The 14,719-nt window shown below is 54.5% G+C and overlaps 2 protein-coding genes across 24 annotated transcripts in view; one reads left to right on the top strand and one right to left on the bottom strand.

The window, feature by feature from the left end:
• Positions 1-3,723: 3,723 nt before the first annotated feature.
• NCDN (neurochondrin) lies at positions 3,724-12,657 on the bottom strand. Of its 5 annotated transcripts, none has more exons than XM_035250780.3 (7): positions 11,489-12,657; positions 11,202-11,342; positions 9,148-10,116; positions 7,854-8,095; positions 7,059-7,283; positions 6,567-6,709; positions 3,724-5,244 (listed from the first exon to the last, which is right to left on the bottom strand). In XM_035250780.3, the coding sequence occupies exons 1-7, from the start codon at positions 11,591-11,593 to the stop codon at positions 4,808-4,810; spliced, it is 2,262 nt and encodes a 753-aa protein (XP_035106671.1). In that variant the 5' UTR covers positions 11,594-12,657; the 3' UTR covers positions 3,724-4,807. The 5 variants fall into 5 exon arrangements, with proteins under 5 accessions (XP_035106671.1, XP_078187333.1, XP_008999132.1 ...); XM_078331207.1 differs by having other exon boundaries at positions 11,892-12,657; XM_009000884.5 differs by having other exon boundaries at positions 12,227-12,657.
• A 134-nt stretch (positions 12,658-12,791) lies between these two features.
• Positions 12,792-14,719, top strand: part of KIAA0319L (KIAA0319 like) — a 131,271-nt gene continuing 129,343 nt past the window's right edge. For 8 of the 19 annotated variants that reach the window (XM_054259132.2, XM_035250774.3, XM_078331194.1 and 5 more), the window contains exon 1: positions 13,046-13,235. The gene's annotated coding sequence lies outside the window, so the exon portion shown is untranslated. Of the gene's footprint in view, positions 12,898-13,045; positions 13,236-14,719 lie in introns of those variants that run through there. The other 11 variants (XM_078331204.1, XM_078331193.1, XM_078331197.1 and 8 more) reach the window with 2 other exon arrangements.

Below are 14,719 nucleotides of genomic sequence, written 5' to 3'. Positions count from 1 at the left end.
TTAACCCCCACAAGTTAATCCTTACGGAGTGTTGCCATTTCTAACCCTTGAACATCCACCCTCAGAAGGTATGTGGTGGAGAATTGAGGTGGGTATCCCAGAGGGCACATGGTACCCCTGTCCCAGCACCTTAAACTACCTTACTCTTACTCATAGACCAATGGCTCTCAAATGGTCCCTTGAGCCCAGGAGTTTGAGACAAGCCTAGGCAACATAGACAAATTGTGGTTCCTGGACCAGCATCACCAACACTATCTGGGAGCTTGCTAGAAGTCCCAATTCTCGGATCCCACTCACGACCTCCTGTCAGTAACTCTGGGGGTGAAGCCCAGCAACCTCTGTTATTAACAAGTCCTTAAGGTGGCTCAGAGGCACACTAAGCTTTAAGAACCACTATCTAGGCATTGCAACAACTCTCTAACTGGTCTCCTTACTTTATTCATACCTGTTCTGATCCATTTTCAATTCCATTCAGCAACAAGAGGGACAAGATCATGTTACCTCCCTGCTGAAAACTTTCCTAGGGCACACCATGACCCATCTTCAGGAAAAAAAAAAAAGACCAGAACATTCTAATGAACATTCCAGACTCTGCAGTTGTGACTAATGTACTTTTCCTCTTTCAGGACCTGCTTCACAAGATTAAAAGAGAAACAGAAAATGTGTCTAGCATTGTGCTGAGTACATGACAGGTAATCAATGAATGCTTATTAAATACTGTAAATGGTAAATCAAAGATGACGTTATGAATAAATTGGCCTTTCAAGTGATCCTTTCGGAAGGCTTATGTGAACATGACCCTGGGTAGCTACACACAGAACCTGGGTGTAATCTGAAGAGATCATCTGATAAATGAATGATTTTGATTATGGCTACTGGGGAGAGGGATATTCTTCATGGTCTGCTGCTGCTTTGAGGCTCCCTAAAATGTCAGAGTCCCTTGGTTTCAGACTCTGTGGACCACTTCTTTCAGCGCCAAGGGACTCCTCACTTTCTGAGGCGTGGAGGTAGAGATTTCTGGTTGTCTGCTCCCTGGGACACATGCACACATGTGGAGAGGCCCTGGGATGCACTGGGGTACACATGCAGACGGCCTTGGGAACATAGGGCACACAACATGCACAGAGACATTCATGGGAAACACAAGTACATATAGAGGCAGAGGACATATATTGACAAGTACACATAGGAACATAGGGGTGCATGCTCAAACATACGTGGACTCTCATTTGACATACTTGGCATATTGCTCTTCTCCCAGGCTCCCTCTCTTTTCAAAAGGTGACCTTGCATTTGGATTTGATGTTAATAAAAAACTCCGATCTGCCTCCTTAATTGTTGAAACAGCCACCCTTCTCCCAGCCTTTGATCACCTCCTGCTCCAGGTTAGGCTGTGTTTGCAGGGTGGGGAAATCTGGCACAAGGAGGTGCCAAGGCGCCATCTCGTGGTTAGATCTCACAACTGCAGCTCAGATCCCCCTTTCCCCGACTCCGCTGAAATACCAAGAGCAAGCCAGAACTCTGTTATCTCATTTAAGCACAGAATTCTGTCTGCCTTGTATTAGGAAACTTTGCAGGGTTTGACTTCTCCACTAGGAGAGGGAGAGCATCTTGACAGCAGGGACCATGGGTGGCTATCACTTTCTTTGGGACCTTTCCCTTCTCTTTTCACTTCCCCAGATGATCTCAGTCCCTTCTATGACTTCAGGGACCCTCTCTACTGACAATTCCCAAATCGGTCACTAGCCCAGACTCTCTCTGAGCTCCAGACCACAAAAAGCAACTACCCCTTGGCTATTCCATGAGCAACACAAATTCACCATTTACCAAGCTGAGTTGTGTATGGTATGCACAAATCTGTGTCTGTCCCAGTGTTCCCAGTGACAGTGGATGCCTCACTGTCCACTCAGTGGCTCCCAGAGCAAGAATCTGGGAGTCAGCCTTGGTCTTACCCACCCTTTTCTTTATTCCTCTTCACTTCCAATTAATCACCAAGTCCTATTAAATACTACCTCTATCTTCTCCATCCTCATTGCCATTGGCTTAGACTTAGCACCTCCTCTTTCAGCTCCCTGGCTCAGCCATTCCTCTTGCAGTGCATCATCTTCCCAAAATGCAGACAGGATCACATTCAATCTGCTAAAACATCTGCAGTCTGGCCGGGCATGGTGGCTCATGCCTACAATCTCAGCACTTTGGGAGGTTGAGGGAGGAGGATTGCTGGTGGCCATGTTTTGAGATCAGGGTGGGAAGCACAGTAAGACCCTGTTTCTATTAAAAAAAACAAAACCAAACTGCCTCAGCATGATTCCATGTGTAAGCTTCTGAGCACAGCACAGTAGGATCTGGTCCATGCCTGCTGGTTCATCCTCATCTACCGCTCCCCACATCATACTCTATATACTGTGGAATGAGAAACTACTGGCAGTTCTCAAGCTTGCATGCCTTCGTACCTGCTGTTCCTTTTCGTATCTGCCTGGCAAGCTCCTCCTCACCCTGAAGTCTCAGAGCACATACTTGCTGTAAGTTTTCCTGTAAATGTTCTGCCTATCATGCTCTCATGCTCCAGGCTCACTGTGTTTGGACCTACGTAGAAGCCACTGCTTACACCTTCCCCACCTGCCCGAGACAGGATCCCATCCTATCTTCCAGGCTGGAATGCAGTGGTGTGATCATAGCTCACTATAACCTCAAACCCCTGGGCTCAAGAGATCTTCTTGCCTCAGTCTCTGGAGTGGCAGGGATTACAGACATGAGGCAGCATGCTCAGCTAATTTTTTTTCTTTCGTAGAGATGAGGGTCTCACCGTGTTGCCCAGGCTGATCTTGATCAGTGATCCTTCCATCTCAGCTTCCCAAAGTATTGGGATTACAGGCATTAGCCACCACACCCAGCCTCTATGTCTTTTCAGATTTACCCCAGAGAATCCAGACTAAGAAGGCTTTTAGTACATCCAGTAAATTAATATTCTTCTCTATGCATAGCCAACGACAGGTAGGCACATAGGATATGTATGCTCAGCACATACTTATAGGTTTGAAGGCCTAGGTGGAGGAGTTTGCAGAAGGTCTGGGGCCTGTCTGGTTCTAACCTCAGCCTTGGCTCAGGGCTGGTGAGGCAGTTGGTGCTTGGCTCATCTCCTGCTGAAGCTCTGAGGCCCTCTGCCTTCTCACTTGGCATAGAAGATCAGCAGCTGGTAACCTGAAAGCTACATTTGGCCTGCATGTTTTGTTGGGTCAGTAGTTACTTAATTAAAGATTGTTACTGACATTCAAAAGTTGGGTTTCACATAAAAATCAGGATTCCTGACTTCTTTAACAATTGGATATGGCAGTGCCACTTGGCAGCAACCCAATAACATAGAGGAGGGTACAGGGCTTCATCTGTACTTAAGAGCACCAGAGCCCCCATGAGGCCTAACCCCATCAACATGAGTTTGGCAACCTGCCGTACAAGTGAAAGCTGTGGGCTGGGGCGTCGCATGGCCTTCGTGGAGTCCTGGCTCTGGCACCGACTAGCTTCAACACCTTCAGCAAAGCACTTATCCATGCTAAAGTTGCTTTGTCTGTAAAATCAGAACCCTTCAGAGGATTCTTGGAAGGGCTGAATGAGGTAAGACTCACGATGTGTTTAGCAGGGCGTGTGTTCAGTACCTGGCAGCTGTGAACTGATGGAGCCTGGAAGGGAGAGAGCAGGTGCAGGGCAGACCACGCAGGAGACTTCTCATCACCAATGAACATTTATTGAGTGTCCACATGTGCACAGCTTTGAACTTGGTGATCACAGAACGCACTGGGGGAGGGCAGGGGGCAGGGAAGCAAGGGATGAGGTGTGTGTGTATGGGGGTCCCCCTGGGTTCATAAGAAAGGTAGTCCCTGCTGGAGCCGCCAGTCGCGTCTCTCTGCAGAGAGGAGTCATAGCAAGGATGGGAGTTAAAGCCAGGCACCACGATGGCAGTGGGGTGCAATCACTGGGGAAACATGCGGATTCTGGGGAAGTGTCCCTCCTGTTCCTGGCTCCAGCCAGGCCAGATGGCACCAGGGGGACAGGAATCAGATGCTCAGGTGTCCAAGCAGGGATAAGGACAGGCAAAATAAATAACCCCCTAACCCCCATCGCCACTCTGCTGCAACATGACACAAAGGTTCAAAGATCTGAGCCCTGGGACTTCTGGATCCCTTCAAGCAAGCTCAGGTGGAAGGAGGTTTCCCCACCCCCCACTAGGCCTGTCTGCCCCAGGTCGCCCTAGGATGGGGGCAGTTCAGACCCTGGGTCACTGAAGTTGATAGGAAGAACTGCGATGTCAATGGCCTAAGCCTGCTCTCTTCCCGAGGAAGCCAAGGGCAAGAGCCAAAGGGCCAATTTTAAAGGACGTGGACCTGGGGGGCCAGAGGAGGCACCACAGCCAAGGGGAGCTCACGCCCTGGCCGGCAGGGCACATGGGCTGAGGCAGTCTGCTCCTGCCAGCCCTGTCCTACCTTGGAGCCTCCCTCCTGCGGGGGAGCCAGACATCGGGCACAATGATACCTAGTGCCCCCCTCCCTGGGGGCTGCTCCAACCTTCCCCGGCCTGGCGGGGACAACCACGTTGATTTCCAAGCCAATCCCTGCCCCGTGGGGGCCTGAGACGCAGTTCCTTACACTTGAGGGGTGGGCACCATGCCCTTGCCCTCAGAAAAGCCAGAAAGCTGGGGTGTTTTGGGGGGGAAGTCTGGGGAGGGGGGTTCCAGTTTGGGGGCTTCAGGGAAGATGCCTCCTCCCTCCTTCCCTCGCTGCCCGCCCCCGGGTCTGTCCCCGGTGGACACCCCTCAGGGCTCTGACAGGCACTGCTCCAAGGCAGCCATGCGGTAGTGGCTGGCCGTCTCCTCGCCCGCCTGCAGCCTCATGGCCTCCCGGCACAGCCGATTGGCCCGCGCCAACTCTACCAGGACACCCTGATAGGCGGCCACCATCTCGGGCTTGACAGAGTTGGGGCTGACGCTGCCTAGCAGCTGGAGCAGCTCCTGTGGCCAGCGGGAACGCAGGGCGGCAGGGGCCAGCCAGGGCAGCAGCGGCACACAGCCAGTGAAGGCCTGCATGCCCAGGAACCAGAGCTCCTGCAGGTCGGCCCAGATGCCCTCGTACTCAGGGGACAGGGCTAGCACTGCCTGGTCTGAGCCTGGGGTGGCCCGTGCCACGTGGGATTGCGATAGGAAGAGGATGGCAGCTGCGAAGAACCCTCGAGATGCTGGTGTTCCCTGAAGAGCTGTAAGGAATGGAGGGAGCGGGGCATGAACCAGACGGGCCAGCTGCTGTGCTTGACTCTTCCCTAGCCCTCTGTGTGGACACATGCAGGAGCCAGGGCACAGCCTGGAATCATACTGCCTGTGTTCAAACCCTACCTCTAATGCTCACTGTGTGACCTTAGGTAATTAACCTTTCTGGGTCTGTTTCTCCACTCGTAAAATGGGGCCAATAACGCTCATCTTAGAAATTTGTTGTGAGAATTAAATGTGATCATCTTGGTAGACTCAAGCACCAAGACCTCTACTGGCACAGGAAGTAGGGGTGAGCCAGAGTCAGATGTGAGAGAGAGCCCCTCAGGGTTCTGCACACACAGCTCCAAAACAGGCCAAGGGGGCTGCACCAGTTTGATCCTTGGGCCAGAAGAGGGCGCCAGAGAGGAACATGAGCAAGTGACCCGGCTTTGCATACCAGCCGCACAGCGGGTGACCCTCATACTGCAGGTGCTCTCCAGGAGGCTGTCAGCCTAACCTGGTGGTATTTGTGGGTGAGCCAGAACTGGGACCATGACACTGGGGGCTGTGGAGATGCAGCCCGGGACTGAGTGCAGAGTGGGCTCCTGGTGCACAGGGACGTGTGCCCCTTCCTATGGCTGGGTACCCCGCTGGGATCCCCACACAAGGAACACAGAGGCAGTGGAGGGTACGGGTATGTTACGCCCTGTTCCCAGGCATCTGCTCAGCTCCTACAACCTGACAGATGGGGCACAGGGAACAGGCAGGGACAGAGGGACCCAAGCAGACACCCACGGCCAAAGTGGGAGACACACAGGGCTGCCGGGGCTGGAGGGGTTGGAGGGGAAGTCCCTTCCCCTGCAAACAGCCAGAGTGAGGCAGAGCTAGGGAGAAGGTGTGCATAAAGGGACACCAAGTGCTGAAGCCTGTCACTGACGGGGGTGAGGTGCCGAGCAGAGCAGAGAAAAACATCAATGGAAGGAAGTCAGGTTTCTGACTCAAGGCCTGGGTGGGGGCGGCTCCACCTTGAAAACACTGGATTCAGATTCCTGAGGCTGCCAGGGATTCCAGGTGCCTATGCCTGTGCCTGTGAGCAGGCCTGTGCTTAACACCCACCAGAGCTTGCCTTAAAAGTCTTTAGAAGAAAGAGAATGTTAGCATTTTGGGAAGAAAGGTGGGGGTGGGGGATGGAGATACACTGCAAAGATTTCCTCTTGATTAGAAAATTCTGCAAAACCATCTTCTGGAAATGGTGACTTTTGCCCCAAACACAGGAGGTCCACCCAGGTGTTCTGCCCTCACCCATTAGGACTGGGTGCCCAGGTCTTACCTGGAGAAGTGCTAAGGAGCCGGGCCATGAGGAGGCCCAGGGTGGCCACGTTAGCAGCCAGAAGCAGCCTTCCCTGTTGCTGCACTAGTGCGGGTAGCGACGTCATCAGGGTGTTCATAAGAGATGTGAAGCAGGCGTCACGCCTGGAGAAGAAAGAGAGGAAGGATGAAGGTAGGTGGGGGTCTAGCAGAGCCAAATCAAGCCCCGGCAAGAAATTAGGCAGCAGGGTGAAGAATTAACTTTGGGCCCCAAACACAGCAACTGGGGGGCAGAGATTGGAGCAGGTAGACATGCCGAGATAGTACCTGGGGGTTCCAGATATGCCAAATCCTCATGTGGAGCTGGTTGTATCTACTCTGAGACCCCCATGCTACCACTAACAGAAATCCATAGACACGAAGGGCAAAGTAGGAGACTGGGAATTGAGGCAACTGGGCAGACCCCTTTGCCTCCTCCAGCCTCCTCCCCCACCACCTCTCCCGAGCCCCTCACTTGATCAGCCCCGGTGCGGTGACCACGAGGTTGAGGAAGATGTGGCAGCAGGTCTGCAGGCCAATCTCCACGCTGTCGGGCAGCACCGAGGTGTCGTGGCCAGGGGATGTGAGCTCCCACTGCTGCAGGAAATACTTGCACAGAAGCGAGGGGGCCCCTTCCTTGATCAGTATCTCCCGGGGCCCATCTTCCACGGTCAGGTGGCACCAGCCGGGCAGGAGGAGCCTGGGGATGTGGAAGGGACAGATACGTGTAGGGTTGGGAGAGATGAAGGCACATAGATTCTGTTTTTAGGGCACTTTGCCTCAGAAAAATGGAAGTAGGGGAGAAGGACACATCCTCACAGGTACTACAGAAAAAGTACAAGCTTCAGAGTCACACAACCCAGGACCAAACTTGGGCTCTGCCACAAGGTGTGACTATGGGCAAGTAACTTTAATCTCTATGAGCCTCAGTTTCCTCATCTTTCATATGTGAACGAGACTTATGTTAGATTTACCACGTGGACCAAATGAGATCGTTTTGGTAAAGGATAGAGCAAAATACCTGGCTCGTAGTAGGTGCTCAATAAGTCTAAGTTCGCTTTTAACTGAGAAATCTGGGGTTGGCAAGTGACACTTGGCAGCCGAGGAGTCCTGTGGGAACAAGCCCCCCAAAACAAACAGAAATAACCCTAAAGGAAATCTCATGGCCCAATCAGGAAGCCTGGCACAGCCCAGTTTGTAGGGGGGATGTCCTTGTGTTATACTTTTCTGTAGAATGATCTAGCTGGACAGACTATAACTACTGACTCACCGGAGAGCGTCTCCTGGCCAGGTGGGCCCTGGGGTGGTGGGGGAGATGGCCAGGTTGGCCACCTGCTGGGTAAGGTCATTGGCCTCCTCGGCCTCCTCGTAGAGGGTCTTGGCATAGCGGACGAGGAAGGGCAGCAGCTGGCACACCTCCTTACGCAAGGATGAGGTCTCCTCAGCCAGCCAGGCACCCAGGATCCGCACGGAGGCAAACACAAAGGGCTCCTTCTGCTTCTCTGACCCCACCTGTTGCCACAGGACCCCCTTGAGATGGAGCAGGACCAGAGACCCTCCCCTGCCTTGCCAGAGGCCAGCCAGCTAGAAATAATACAACTAGAAGGGAATTCTGGCCTGTGAGCCTTCCAAAGGCAGGCCCCAACCCTTATTCTGTCCCATGAACCCAGCGCCCAACACATGATAGGGACACATATGAGGGCCTGGCACAGAGTGAGCGGGCCCTCCATGCGTGTCTGCTAGGTGAACTGGGCCTGAGTGAACTGAGTGACATGCCCCTGTACTCGCTGAGGCTCCAGTCACATCTCCCTATCTCCCTACCTCTAAAGTGTGTCAAGGCTAGAAGGAAATTCACAGGTCAAAAGCTAAGTCACATGCCCTTTACAGCAGCTCTGACCTGGGGCGGGAGGGCAGGTTCCTGGCTACCGTGTACATGAGGGGATGCTCTCTTTTGGGCTAAATCAGAAAAAAGCCATGAGCTTAGCATGGTGCATGGAATATACGGCTGGTGAGGTCAGTGGCTGGAGCAGGCCATTAAAGAGACCAGAGTTGTGACTGAATCCCTGTGGGACAGGACAGCTGGCCTCTCAGGCGGGAAGGCAGGAGGGGATGTAGGGGAGGCAGACAAACTGATCTAGCCAGACCTCTCCAGAGGCCAGGAACCAGCAACTCTGCTGCTCTTCCTTGTACCGCTAGAAGTTTGGGTGTATGCGCATATAAAATAATGCTGTGGAGTGAGCAGAACAGGCTGCTTCAATTTTGTGTGCATGTGTTGGGGAGAGGTGTGTGGCGTGTAGTGTATGTGTACTGGGGGGAGCGTTTGAGTGGGAGGTTACTGTGTTGTGTGTGTGTACTGTGATGTGAGTGCACATATGGTGTGTGGTATGGTGCTTGTGTGAAGGGAGGGAGAGAGAGGGAGGCTGGGCCGCACGCTACTCCCTGGAGTGCTGGCTACAGTATCAGCTTGTGTGGACATGCAGCTTCACTGTCTCTCCATGGTTCCCCTCCCACTTGCCTCCCAGCTCCAGTACTGGCTCCCCCCATATGGGTCACTGCACACTCACCTGTAGCAGGTAGTGGATGACAGCCCCTATGGCCTCCTTCATGACACTCACGAGCTGCACCTTCTGTGGCTCCTTGAGCAGGGACTGCTCACAGCGAGTGCATTCCTGGATCCCCAACTCCATGAGGGCATAGCAAGCGGTCACCACATCCTCTTTCACCTCTGTGCCCGTCTCCTCCAGTGCCAGCCGCACTTCCACACACGCCAGATTCACCAGCAGGGCCAGGAACTTGCTCCCAGAGCTGCCCGCTGGGATCCAGTCGGAGCCGCAGGCGTGTGCCAGGCGGGCTGCCAGCTTCAGTGCAGGGTTGCGCTGCCAGGAGCTCAGCTTGCTTCCCAGGATGCGTGCCAGCCCAGCCTGCAGATCCCGGTGGCATTCAGGGGGCACGGTTGTCGGGGGCAGAAAGAGGGGCAGCAGCTGGCAGAGCTCAAACTTGCTGGCATCCTCAGCTTTCTGGAAATCCTCACTGAGGCCCCGCAACACGGCCAGCAGGTCGGGCTCTGCCTCCTTCCAGCACTGTGTCTCGGCAGCAGCCAGGAGCCCCACCAGGAGTGCCAGGGCCTGGTCAAAGCCATAGCCATGCCCCAGGTATGCCTGGCATAGGGCAGACACGGTGCCACCAGCAATGAGGTGCCGAGGCCCTCTGGGTGTGCCTGCTACAGCCGTCAGGCACTGGTAGGTGTCATCAATCATGGAGCGGCGGGCAGCATCGTCCGGGTCCCCTCGGGCTGTGAGGAAGGTGCTAAGAATGGGAATCTTGTTCAGGACTTGGGGATGGACGGCCAGTTCGGGGTCACTGCAGAAGCAGGCCAGCAGGGCTACGCCTAAAGCCCGGAGGACATGGTCAGGGCAGCCATCTGGTGCCTCCTTGGTGGTCAGGAGACGATTGGGGAAGGTGAAACCGACAGCATCGAAGATCCGCCGCCGAGTTTTGGCATCTATGTCACCTGCTTTCACTGCCTTGGTCACCTATAAGGAGTATGTGCTATCATCAGGATGAAAGGAAGAAGTGGCAAAGACTGTCCCTTTCCTGCACCCCGGGGCACTGAGGACTAGCAGGATGAGGTTATGCAACAGGACTCATCTGGGGTCATTTCATCCAGCTCCCTTTTTCTCCTTAGACACAGATAAATGTGACCTCTGGGATCCCTCTCATCTGTGACTATCCCATGGAAGAGAGGTCTAGTCTTCCTCAACCATTCATTTGAGCATTTCAACACCTGGCCAGATGCAAAGTTCTTCCTGATGTCTAAATGCCCACAACCTGGGATGAAAGGGGCTTAGAACTCAGTGTTTAAGATCCCCCAAGGATTTAGGGTCCTTCCTTAATTGCTCCCTCCAGAGAAGTCCCTGATCCATTTCTGCCACCTTCTCAGGGGAAATGGCTCCTGCGTCTCGCCGCTCCGCCTGTCAAAACATTTCCCCTTACATTTCACCTAAACACCTCCTCTGCTGCAGTGTGAGCCCTTGACTCCAGAGCCTTCTCCTTGTTGCCATGGCAAACAAGCAGCGGCTGTACTCCCTCCTCCCTTCACCCCCCACACACCAACCCCCCCTTCCTAGCACTGCAGCTCCTGCTCTGCTGTCCCCAGCTTGGGTTCCTCCATCGAGGCTAAGCCCCAAACCAGCTCCCTTTCCTTAACCTACCTACTGCCATCCTGACCCTCCCCAGGACCCGTCCCTAGCCACTTCCAGCCCTGCTACTCTCCAGGCCCGGAACAATCAACCCCAGCCCTCAAGTACTCTGCACTAGTTACTACCTGCTGCTGTTACCCTATGAGTCAGCTCCCATCTGCTCTGGGACGCCCCAGAAAACAGACCCAGGCAGCCTCCTCCAAGGCCCTTAGTGCCACAGCTTTATTCAGTCCCATTCTCCCCTTTGCCCACATTCTCAGGGGAGCAAAAAAGAGCACAAAAGTAGGGGTCTTGGTGTTCTTTGGTGCCAACAGGCTTGCTAGCACTACCAACGTACCCTTGGGGACTCACTGACCCCATTCCTTGGGGGCCCAACCACCCAGCCCTTCCCACCTCCCAATTCTCAGCCAGTTCCTTACTAGCAGCAGGGCTGCAAACTGCTCGCTGTCATTCTTGGCTTCACGGAGGGCTCCCAGGTAGCGCTCCAGGGTGGGGTTTCGGCTCTCTGCCTGGTTCAGAGCTGGCTCGCAATCCGAGGCCATGATGCCCGCCTTGCCCAACTGTGAACACAAGAGGGACTGAGCATCCCTCTGCAGAGGAGGGACGGGGGTGGGGTGGGGGTGAGAGTGGAGGATGGAGGGAGGGAGGGATTAGCACACAGGGAGGGGAGCAGAGGATCTGGAGGGGTGGGCTCCTCAGGACTGACCTTCCCTGGGGAAGTCCCTTTAAGGGGCTGGATCTGCAAATCCTTAGGGATGAAGAAGGGACCCTGGTCCAAGGTCACCCCCAGAAAGCGGGAAAGAAGGACCATGCATACTGCTGCTCAGCTGGACAGCTCTCCTCACCAGTCTCCTGGGGGTGGGCGGGGGCTGGCCCCACTGCTCAGCTGTCCCCCTGGCACCAGAGGCTGGCTTTTATCTCCCTCCACAGGGACACAGAGGAAGTGAGTGGTGAGGACAGACAGGGAGGAATGGAGACATACATGGGTGAAGTTCGATTATCCGGACTCAGGCTGACATGGGAGAAAAGGACGCCCTAGGCTTCCTTTCCCCTCTCTTCTTCAGAGGCAGAGACAAGCTTCAGGAGAAGTGAGAATACAAGGTGCTCACCAAGGAAGGCTTGGAGGCCCCTCTGGGGACCCCACCTCTCCAGCCAGGGCTCTCAGTCGCCCCCGCAGGCTCCTTGCCTCCTCTCCTTTCCCTCCCTCGGGTAGAGGCTGCAGCAACAGCGGCAGCAGCGGCAGCAGCAGAATTAACCCCTTGCGCTCCCTCTTCTCGCCCTCCCCGTCCCGCTACCAGCTTGTGGATGCTGGCAGGGGCTGGAGAAGCAAGAGGGGGTCCCGGATACTTTCCAGGACAACGGAGAATCCAAAAGCCGGATAATCGAAGCAGGGCTGCTGAGATGGGGAGATGAGAAGGGGAGGAGGGTTCCTGGCGGTCACCACCTGTCCCGCCGCCGCCAGGTCACAACACGACATTGATGAAGTCACGACAGGGCGGCGATGAGATCACACTTCACGATGGCGCGGTGATGTCACGGAGAGATCACGTCAAAATCACGACATGGGAGACAGCCCCCAAAGATGACAGGGCAAATTTTTAAAAAAGATATATATTGAAAAGGGCTGTGACAAAATGGAGTCTCGACAGGGCACGATGGTGTCGCGATATGGTGCGATGGAGTCGCGATAGGGTCCCCGGGGTGTGTCGGCATCGATCGGCGCCGGCTCGGAGAGGCCCCGGCTGGGATGCAGGGGAGGGCCTGAAGGGGGCTGAGCTCACCAGGCTGCGGCCCCGAGCGGCGAAGTCTTCTACCAGCGCGATGCTCCGGGAGCCTCGGGCCGCTGCTCACGCCGCGTTGCCCACTCCTGGTTCCAGCCTGCTGCAGCTCCACCCCCACCCCCGCACCGCTCTCGACCAATCCGCGGCTGCTTCACTCCGGGCTCTGGCCAATGGCAAGTCAGGGCGCTAAGCCGTAGGGGGTGCCGCCGTTGCCGCCATCTTGCTTGTGGGTATTGCCCGAGTCTGGGGCCTGGGGCCCACGCGAAGGAGGCAAGGTGCAGAGTGCCTCTGGAGAGCAGGCGGCGAGAGGCTGGGGGCCCAGATTCCTTCGCTTGTGCGTAGTTCTACCCGCCCGGAGCACTGCCCCATACCCGCCTTGGGCTCGTGGCCGGCATTGCGCTTCCCGGGGGAGGGGCGGGAGGGCTTGGTTAGCCTGGAGAGTGTGTTTCCGGGTCGGTCCCTGGGAGGTGGGAGTAGGCGGTGTTTCCGGCCGCCGTCGCTGTCCAGGGAGGCTGAGGCGAGAGGTAGCTGTCCGGGTGGGGAGCCCGCACTACCTTCTTCCTCTTCCTCCTCCGGGTGAGGGGAACGAAGGTTGGGGTCCCCGAGCCCATGGACCAGGAGGAGGCGGAGGCCGCCGAGAGCCAGGGCCCGGCTATGTGGCCCTGAGCCCCGGTAGGTGGCCGGGGGCGGCTGGCTGCCAGGCCGAGGACCTTGGGCTCAGGGGAGGGACAAGCGGGACGGGCGATGCCAGCGGGTGCGCTGGCCGGATGTTGGGTCCGGAGGTGGCGTCCCAGGCTTGGCCAGGGACGCCAGCTGCTTCTGGCCTTGCAGGTGCACAGCTTGGGTCCCAGGCTGAACCCCGCTTCTTTCGGTCCCGGGCCTAGTCAGGCATCTCCCACCGTATCCCTGACAGCCAGGCAGATAGCCGGGGTTCGGGACGCTGCCGTCCTGCTTCCACTTTCGACCTCGGCACCCTAGCCTTTAGTGACTGTCTCTGATGTTTGGCCTCCCCACCGCGATAGAAAGTTGATGCCGAATAAAGAGGGAACGGGGTTGAGCACGGTGTGTCCATTATAATGTGAAACCTGCCTCATTTAGGATTTTGAAAATTATGCCCCACAGAGGGTCCTATGTGGCTGCAGTCAGCACAAAGGTGAAATGAAGTCCAAATTGATAACCTCTGGCGGGATTCCAGGAAAGCTTTGGCTTCTGGTCTCATAGTGGTTGTGTCCAACCGACAGTAGTTGCAGTTAGTGACGAGCATTAGCTGACTCTCCTTGTGCTTTCTTCTGTGATTAACAGACTGAAAACTAGGAACAAATTGGAAAGACGACCTCCCAGAACAATCTGTTCATTTTTCCAGCTATTTGGAAAACAGTGTCTGCAAATATAAGCAGAGCTATTCATGGCAGTCTGTTCTGTTACTTTCCCAAGTATCTGAGACTTTTTAAAAGAGAGCTTTATTCTCGATTACTCATACCAACTGAATAGGCTGTTTCAGACTTGCTCCATCGTTGTTCAAACATATCTTATCGCTGTGTACATAAATGGAGTTCCACGTATGTAGCTGACAGACAGAACTATGATACAGCCCCCATCAACCTGAAGTATTAAGTAAACATTACCCCCTGTTCTGTCTGAACAGCTGCTGCAACAGAGAGTGCTTTTATTTTGGATGTACTTGTAACGCCCTAAATGCCAGAACTATTGTGAGCTTTTCTAGATTTTCATTTGTCAAGTATTGTGGGGGTGTATGTTCTCTCCCTGGGTTGTTACCCTTTGATTCAATAACAAACCATTTGGATCTTGGTGATTGGTGGTGTTCTTGCCTTTGGTCAGCAAGACTTTAACTGGACCCTAGCAGTGATTTGTGCCCTTAGGCAATTATAGGTTTCAGAGGAATGACTGGTTAGGAGTTCAGATGAAGTTAACTGCCTTTCTCTTATGCAGGATTTGCTATACATTGTACTTCTAATCAGCTTGTTAGTCCAATGGTGTTTATTACTCCATTTTTCAAAAGCTATTCATTTCTTTTCTGCTTCTCCCACCCACCTGTCAGGCTATTGATGACAGGTGTTGAGTCACCTTGAGTTTCAAATCCTTTTGTGGTGGGCAGAAATGTATTGGGTAAGATTCATACACACACATACACACAC

The sequence above is a fragment of the Callithrix jacchus genome, chromosome 7, assembly GCF_049354715.1.
Source record: "Callithrix jacchus isolate 240 chromosome 7, calJac240_pri, whole genome shotgun sequence".
Classification (NCBI taxonomy): Eukaryota; Metazoa; Chordata; class Mammalia; order Primates; family Cebidae; genus Callithrix; species Callithrix jacchus.
The sequence above is the reverse complement of the archived record's forward strand: the minus strand, read 5'-3'. Positions and strand labels throughout refer to the sequence as shown.